This window comes from Carex rostrata, chromosome 18, assembly GCF_964058835.1.
Source record: "Carex rostrata chromosome 18, lpCarRost1.2, whole genome shotgun sequence".
In the NCBI taxonomy this organism is placed as follows: Eukaryota; Viridiplantae; Streptophyta; class Magnoliopsida; order Poales; family Cyperaceae; genus Carex; species Carex rostrata.
The window spans coordinates 7577953-7586316 of record NC_135935.1 but is presented as its reverse complement, the minus strand read 5'-3'; the positions used below and the strand labels follow the sequence as shown (position 1 = coordinate 7586316).

The window sequence follows — 8364 nt, the reverse complement described above, 5'->3', positions numbered from 1 at the left end:
TAAAAATCAGTAACTTTACGTACAAATTAATATCAAAATTCAGAAATCTCCACCAGCCGTGCAATGTATATGTTACGCTAAACCATGGATTTTAATTCCATAACCGACAATATTGTTTAATTATTTTAATATTTTTGCAGTTATAATATTGCTTAGTCAGAATCAGGTTACTGTGTTATGACTTAATAACTTGTGAGTTATTCCAGTTCACCATCTTTTGCGGGAATAAATAAAAATAATAATAAAAGAAATGAAGAGAAACGGAAAAGCAAATTTATTACGGTAAGAAAATCTTAAAAATACGAGGAAAACAAAAAGGAAGACAGACAGCTACAGTCCTAGCTCACCTAGTGCGAGAGACACAGAGAGAGAGAAAGAGATCCCCTTCTCTTTGCTCCCGTTACACCCGCCACTCTCTCTCTCTCTCTCTCTCTCTCTCTCTCTCTGTCTCTAGGGTTTCAGATCTCTAATTTGAAATCGAACTAGTATCACTGATTTTGAAATTGAACTGGGGATTTGGAGGTCATGAAGTCGTCTTTGAAGAAGATACGCGACTTTGCGTTGCACAGAGGCGACCAAACCAAGGATTCGAAGAAGAGAGATGGGCCCCACATGCCAGTCTCTCCTCACGAAGAGCTCCTTCAAGCTGCCAAGGTTTCATTCATTTTTTTTTTTTCCTCTCTGAAGATTTGAGTTCTTTTTCTGGGATAAAAATCGTAATTGTATTCAAGCAGTGTCAATTCGGGTTTAGACTGTAGATAATCTCAAGAACACACTCAAAATTTTGAGAACTAAGTTCCAATTTTTTTTAGGATATTGGCTGAGGCTTGGGTAGAAATTACTCCAAAGAAGTTTGTGATCGAATTCAAGTCATTAAGAATCAAGCTTCACGTTTCTCTTCTTCTTTGTGCTCGAGGCGTGGGGGTGTGGGGTCACTGTGTTTGTCGTGTGTGTGTGTGCCTTTTGGGGCAGGAGGAGGGGTGGGGTTAGAATTGAGTCTGGATTAAATTATGCACTTTACCCTTGATTCAAGGAATGAACTTGTTCGTAACCATTCAATTTTGATATTGCAAATCTCAAAAACAAGCTGGATACTATTTTTGGCACCAGTAATTAATCATATTTGGAATCTTATGCTTTTGAGTAACGGATACTGGTACCGAGCTTGATTTGTATGGGATCACAACTGTCAGCTACTGTGCGAGTTTTCTGAAATAATCAACCTAGGCTCATTGTAACCTGAGTCCTGTAGCCAATTAGGTATTTTTTTTAGGGGAATTCACCTTCACTGGCTCAAAACCCTGAATTATCCTTAAATTTATGTATTGTTAGGAGATGCAAGACATGAAGAATGGGTATGATAGTTTGTTTTCCGCTGCTGCTGCCACTGCTAATAGTGCATATGGTAATTGTTTCATTTTATTTCCTATTTTCTTCTTTTATTTAATTTTCAATATTCCTTGCTTATGATTTTAAGTTAGAAGAAATCCATTGTATGTTTCACTAGCCCTCTGACACGGATTGAGTTACAACAACTATAATTGTTCTGAAACAAAATTTAGTTGTTTTCCGTTACTTATTACTATCAACTTTGAAACTTTTATGTGATTAATATTTTATCAATGTGGCTTTTCTTACCTATTCCTTTTTGTTGATTGTAGAGTTTTCAGAAGCCTTGGGGGAAATGGGTTCATGCCTCCTAGAAAAAATCACACTGAACAATGATGATGAATCATGTAAGTTATTTCATGTATTATACGTAGTATTTCCAATTTTGTTTTCTTATTGCTTCTGCTTGTTGTCTCCATGTCCTTAATACAGTGATGCAGGAATGCTGGTGCATACTCACAAATGATGCATAGTTGTTAGACATCAGCAGTACATAAATGCAAACTGAGATGCTTGTTCAATCAAGTATATATTATGAGCTTCTCTTCTCATAATGTTTTGTATTTCATATCTAAATTATAAAATTTAGGTAAAGTTCTATGGATGCTGGGAAAAGCACAATTTGAGCTTCAGAAGTTTGTAAATAGCTATGTATGTAACATTGCTTTTAGTATATATTTTTATTATTCTAACTTTAAAAATCTAGCTGATAATTTTAATTTTCTTTTAATATTGTAAACTCCTATTTGGCAGCGTGCCCATGTCATTCAAACCATAACCACCCCATCAGAATCTCTTCTTAGAGAGCTTCAAACTGTCGAGGTCTCTTCTCTTTCTCTCGGATTACTGTACCAGTATTTGTCTGGTAGGTGCCAGCTGGTCAATATTGGTTTGGTTTTACCCAAGGTTTTAGTTTAGTGAATGTACTGAAATTTTGGACAGTACACAGGTAAAGAGGCCGAATATCCACCAAAAATTTTGGTTGGTACACAGGTGAGGAGCCTGAATGTTAAAAAACAGTGACCATCCACCTTTAGCCCAATTTAGTTTCTGTTATGCAAATTGTCTCTATTAACTTATCCAAGTCCTCAATTGACCCGTTGACAACGAAACCAATGTTGATCTAAAAAGAGACCTCAATCTTGCAAATGTATAGCCTCAGTTGTACAATTAATCTCCAAACAAGCCAAGAAAAACTAAGGATAATACATAATAAATATGTATGTTATTATTAAATAACATGCATGGAGGACATGATAACAGATACAAGGTCTCTATTTTCTAATTATTAATGCAAATTTTCTTGTCATATTTTTTAATTAGGAGATGAAGCGGCAATGTGATGATAAAAGGTACATATTATTCATACCACTTCTACATTTTTTGTCAACTAAGTTGTACGGGTAATTGGGCAAACTACAGGAACTATTTTTCGTCACTTCCAGGGCTTCTGTTCATATAAAGTAGCATTTATGTTTTTGTAATAAGTGGGAACTGTCTATTCCTAGACAATCTCACTTTTGATTTGACGAAAGGGTGCTGCCCCCCCCTCCCAGACAATCACTCTCTCAAATTTTTGATATAGAGAGAGAAATAACTACTCTACTCACATTATCCTCGCATTTCTGGAAAAAAGTTCAAATATAATAGACAAGCCAAATTGTTGAAATCTCATCCCTTGCCTATCTTTTGTAAGATGCCGAGCCTGGCATTGTTATCTCCACTTTGACCTTCTTCTCTGTGGATAGCGAGAATGGAGAAAAGTTGGAACATTTTAAAGAGGGGTAGCAGGTCTATGGGAGTGTCTCTTTGACCTTTTGTTTAGGGTAGATTGGAAATTGTCCTCCATTTTTCTTTAAAAAGGGAAAATAAGCCTTTAATTCTCTATTTCTTTTTCTGAAGAAATTTATGCAAAATTCCTGCAACCACAAGGGATAATAATGATGACAATAATAATAATAAATACTAAGAAGTACAAACAGATGGATGGTTATATTATACAGGAAGTCTCTTGTTTCTCACTAAAATGACTCATGATTATATCTGTAGTGTCTTGTACAAGTTCCAAATAATAAAGAAACAACCCATGTCTCGTAAATGACAATGATTTTCCCCTTTTGAAATCATTGAAACTGTATATTCTTACCTCTAGGGAATTGTACAAGTTCATGCAAGAAACACTCAGGGATAGCAACACCAACAGCAAAGGGGGGAAGTCAAGTAGCAAACAAGGGAAGGGGGCAGACAGCTTCTCTTATGAGCAAGTGAAACAAGCACAAGATGAGTACAATGAAGAGGCAACGCTTTTTGTATTTCGGTTGAAGTCCCTTAAACAGGGCCAGTTTCGGAGTCTTCTCACACAAGCCACTCGCCACCATGCCGCCCAGGTCTCTTGCTCTAACCTTTTGTCACATGTATCAGTGTTGTATGCATGTGTGTTCTGGTTGTGGTTATATATCATGTTTCTATTTGTTTGTAAGTGCCACCCGCCTCTTTAATTGTTCCTGCATGTTCTTGTGTGCATGTGCATGGGTACATGTTGGTGCCTGCGGACCCTTGCATGACTCTCTCTCTCTCTCTCTCTGTCTACTTTAATTTTGCATGTATGAGTTTTAACATGCAACTGTTGTCTGGCAATAACATAGCACTGGTAAATCTATATGCCCTTTTCATGTCAAAGTACCTTTTGACATGAAGTTTGCAGGGTTAAAATGGAGCGGGTAATACTTTTATTTCTGCATTTCATTGAACAGACATGGATCAGATATTAGTCAGAGGTTGCAATTTATGATTCCTATCTGCCCTAATTGCGGGTGTGGATACCGAATGGATTTTTTGGACATGAATTTAAAAAATGATCCAATTTATTCATGGATGTTGGCTAATAACTATAATGCAGGTACAACAAAATAAGCATTTTTATAATTTTTTCATTTGCAAGATGAATAGCGAGCAGGGATGTACTCTTTTATTTGCATTATAGATAACAAACATACAAAAATATTAGATTTTTTTTCAACCACTAAAAGAAAAATTATAGTTTTGGTAGGATCAAATACAGATTGAGATATCCATATCTGTATCAATCTTTAAGGTACTAGAAATTATCTCTATTCATATCTGCTCCTTTTACCGTATCTTATATATGTCTGCATCCATATCTGCATCCCACATGGATATGAGGGTTGATTTGGATGGATTATATCTGCTCCGATTTCAGCCTATGATCACATTCTTTTTTCTTTATCTTAGTTATTTTTTTTTGACTAAAATAAGCTCATCTTTTTATTTTTGGTGTGGTATCCATTTTATATCCAGTGCACTGTTCTACCATGTGGAATCTTTCGGTTTCATGAAAGTATGATGACCTTTTTCTGGGGGCCGTTAGTGGCCTTTGTGTCAGAAAAAACATTATATATAGCGAATTAAAGGTAGTAAATAGCAGCAAAAGGACTCCCAAATGCATAATACATGCGTGGAACCACAGATATGCTAACTGCTGGTTTGCACCATGGTGCAGTTGAACTTCTTCAGAAAAGGGGTAAGCTCTTTAGAGGCAGTAGAGCCACAGGTGAAAGCAGTGGCTGAATTGCAGCACATCGATTACCATTTCACTGAACTCGATTATGATTTGGATGACGACGACGACGATGACAATGGAGACATGTATCCTGATGGCCGTGATGATATCAGCAATGACGGCAGTGAGTTGAGTTTTGACTATGGTCAGTGCAAAAGGGCTAGCAATGCTACTGCTCAATTTCCTAGGAAGTCACTTGAGGTAAGATATTTAATTGGTACCACACTCAGCAGATTGGAATCAGTACTGTACTGCTGAAAAGAATCCTCTGGACAGAATTAATGTTAGTTTCTCTTCCAATTCTGAACTCTTCCCTTTCCGGTAGGGCCTGCCTATTTTGATCTGGCTGGGTCCAGCATTAATTACATGTTAGTTGGTACCAACCACACCAATACGTGCCCCGATGGCACTGGACCCGGACCAGCACTAATTATCATTGACAGAATTCTCTAATATTTTCTTCTTTTGTCATAGTTCTATTAAATGTTTGTATGTTTATATTAAAATGCTCCTTTCTTACAGGAGCATGTTGACAGTAACCAGTCTGATACTCTTTCCTTTATTGGAGCACCTAATAAAATCATTAGCCAATCAGAACCTCTCCTACCAAACAAAAGTCCAGACCCTTCAGACCGCATAAATGAAATGTTGCAAAGGAACTCGTCTGTTAAAAGAAATCCCAATTCGTATGTACTCCCTACCCCAACTGGAGAGATTAGTCACCCCCGTCCTTCTGTTTCTAAGCCAGACCGCACTTCTCAGTCTCAACCTCTCTGGTTCTCCTCCCCACTGCAACCAAATCCTAATGTCACAATTAAGAGCCCAAAGGAAAATGAACATTTACTGCCAACCCCACAAAAATTACCCTTAAAGGAAAGCAACGTTGCTAATCCCAAAAATAGAAATAGAAACTCTTATGATTCTGATACTAAGAAGGCTAAGATTAGTGAACTTCACGAGCTCCCACGGCCCCCTCCAGCTCGTTCTCCAGGATCCTCTCCCATTCTTGTTCCGCATTCAGCACCTCTGGTTTCAAAACCAAACCAAGAAAGAGAAAAGGAGAAGAGAGCAACAGTGACATCAGTCGGTGCGTCGAAAAATGTACCATCACCTCTTCCAGCGCCACCGGTAGTGGGGGCTGTTATGGCGCGCAGCTACTCGATACCATCAAGGGTCACGAATAGGAGAGAAGATGGGGGCATGGATGCAAAATTGGTTGAGGGGTTCAAGGAGATGAACTTGAGAAAAGATGAGTCACCACCTCTCACACCAATTGCTCTAAGGAATGTACCTTAATTATGCACAGATTCTGAGTAGGCACTGAGAGCTGGCACAGTTAAATAAGGTGAATATATGTTGTCATTCTTCGGTCTTGTTTTTTAGTTTCATTGAGTTGGCAAAAAAGAATTTTTTTACTGTTTATCAATGTCTTTTGTCATTGTCTTTTCATTACAGGTGCCAGCATGCCGAGATAGAAATTAAGTGTTAGATAAATAGTTCGATGCTCGAGTTTATTTGGCTTTTGTATATTAGTTGTTAATTAGATTAGTTAGCCTGCACAAATAATCTCTCTTTCTAGTAATAACTAATGATTGCTGATAATCTGGTCTACTAAATAAATGCGTACAAATTGTTTTCTACTTTGTTTTTTTGTTTTTTTAACACGCATTTCCGTTAATCCATTTGCAAGGAGATGCACGGTATTTCTTTTAACACGCATTTCTGTTAACTCTTATTGTTCCCTTTTTCTGGTTCGTGGTCGCATGTGTGTGCCTGTGTTTGATAACTTACCATTGATTGTTGGTTACAGTATGTCAGTATCGACGATAATTGGCGCACTATTGTGACCATTAATTAGAAGGGTTAGGGTGCAAATCTACAGTATACCACCATTTTCTTAATATTTATGTCTATATTACACCGATTCTTGTATATTATTCATGATTTCAATTGAAGACCTGCGCTGATTCACATCCCCAAAAGAGTAGTTCATGGAGGAAAAGTTTGAACCTTATTAAAACAATTATATACATGTAATAGAGCAATAATATACTCTTCATGCTATAAATGCCTGCTTGTATGAAGATTCATGACCAAATTCCGAACAGTTCTGTATGTGGAGTGTTTATACTTTATACCTGTGAGCTTGTGGTGGAGCCAATACATACAAAATCAAATAAGAACACTTGGTCTAATTTGGCAGGAAATAACAATAATAAAACGCCAATTAAAAGAGGATATCGTGCATAGTAATTAGTGAAATCCATTTAAATCTTGATGGATTTATTGTCATATTTGCAAACTTCTATAATGACTATTTTTTTGTTTATTATAAATAAGCCCTTTGATTAGAGAAGAGGCAGATTAGAGTTAATTTTTGTTGTCTTAGTGTGATGTTAAGTTTAGGCCTTAGGGTGAGTGAGTTTCCATTGGATCTATTGCTGGATGAGCAAGTTTCTTAAGGATTGAGTAAGTCCTCTTTTGATTAATTGGCTCTAACAAAATATATTGTATCGTTACTATTTATCAATATAATTTTCTGTTTTTAAAATTTTGACAATCTCCATTTTGTTTGTAATATTTTGTGCTATCAGCTTGTACTCAGCCCCCCCCCAAAAAAAAAAAAGAATACACATTCTTCATGCTATAAATGCTTGTGTGAACTTCCTGGAACCGTAGGATTGTACTTCTTTTGTTGGTAGAAGAGATTCCTAATTCTATTTTCATTTTTAGGATTTTTTTTGTCCTTCAATTTCTGAGAACTTGTGGGCTGGCGACAATCATTCCTTTCATTTAAAAAATAAGAACGCAAGTATTTAAGATAATAGAATAGTTGATTAAGAATCACATCAAGTGGTTGTCTTCGGTGTGACAAGTTCAACGGATAAGCTTAAGTTGCTTTCTTTTCCTCTCTAAAAAGGTATTTAAAATTCAAAAGCTATCAAACCTTTCATCTGAAAAGCAATATAAACATACATGCATAAGAAATTAGACAATGGTCCCATGTTGTAGTTCATCCGTGAACTATAGAGGAAAGTGGGGGGGCATGGCACTGTGTTTAGAGTAGGTCGATGCCCATCGGATCTACTTTGGTTCGATAGTTTAGTGACTATCTAATTGCATCAAGATTCGTGCTCTTTGTATTAAAATCCGTGTGTTTGTATCAATTTTCGTGCGCACAGATCTTAATGCTAATCGTACGGTGTTAGAGCTAATTGAACTTAAAAGTACGTTCCATGCCCATTGGACCTACTACTCCTATCTCCGTGGCAATAAAATCATTAAGGAGGCTAATTTTGCAATAAGTGATTCTATGTTTTATCGAAGGCGGTCAGATGGACATCGGATCAAATTTGATTTGATATCAGGTTGAAACAGTTTGATATGCATCAAGA

At 36.8% G+C, this 8364-nt stretch overlaps 1 protein-coding gene across 1 annotated transcript; it reads left to right on the top strand.

Moving 5' to 3' along the window:
• Window positions 1-275: 275 nt before the first annotated feature.
• Window positions 276-6609, top strand: LOC144569451 (uncharacterized protein At2g33490-like). Its single transcript, XM_078319803.1, has 10 exons — window positions 276-654; window positions 1333-1405; window positions 1662-1736; window positions 1979-2040; window positions 2143-2211; window positions 2713-2741; window positions 3542-3776; window positions 4910-5170; window positions 5492-6314; window positions 6425-6609. Exons 1-9 carry the CDS (start codon window positions 526-528, stop codon window positions 6263-6265), a joined length of 1707 nt encoding a protein of 568 aa, XP_078175929.1. The 5' UTR covers window positions 276-525; the 3' UTR covers window positions 6266-6314; window positions 6425-6609.
• Window positions 6610-8364: the final 1755 nt, after the last annotated feature.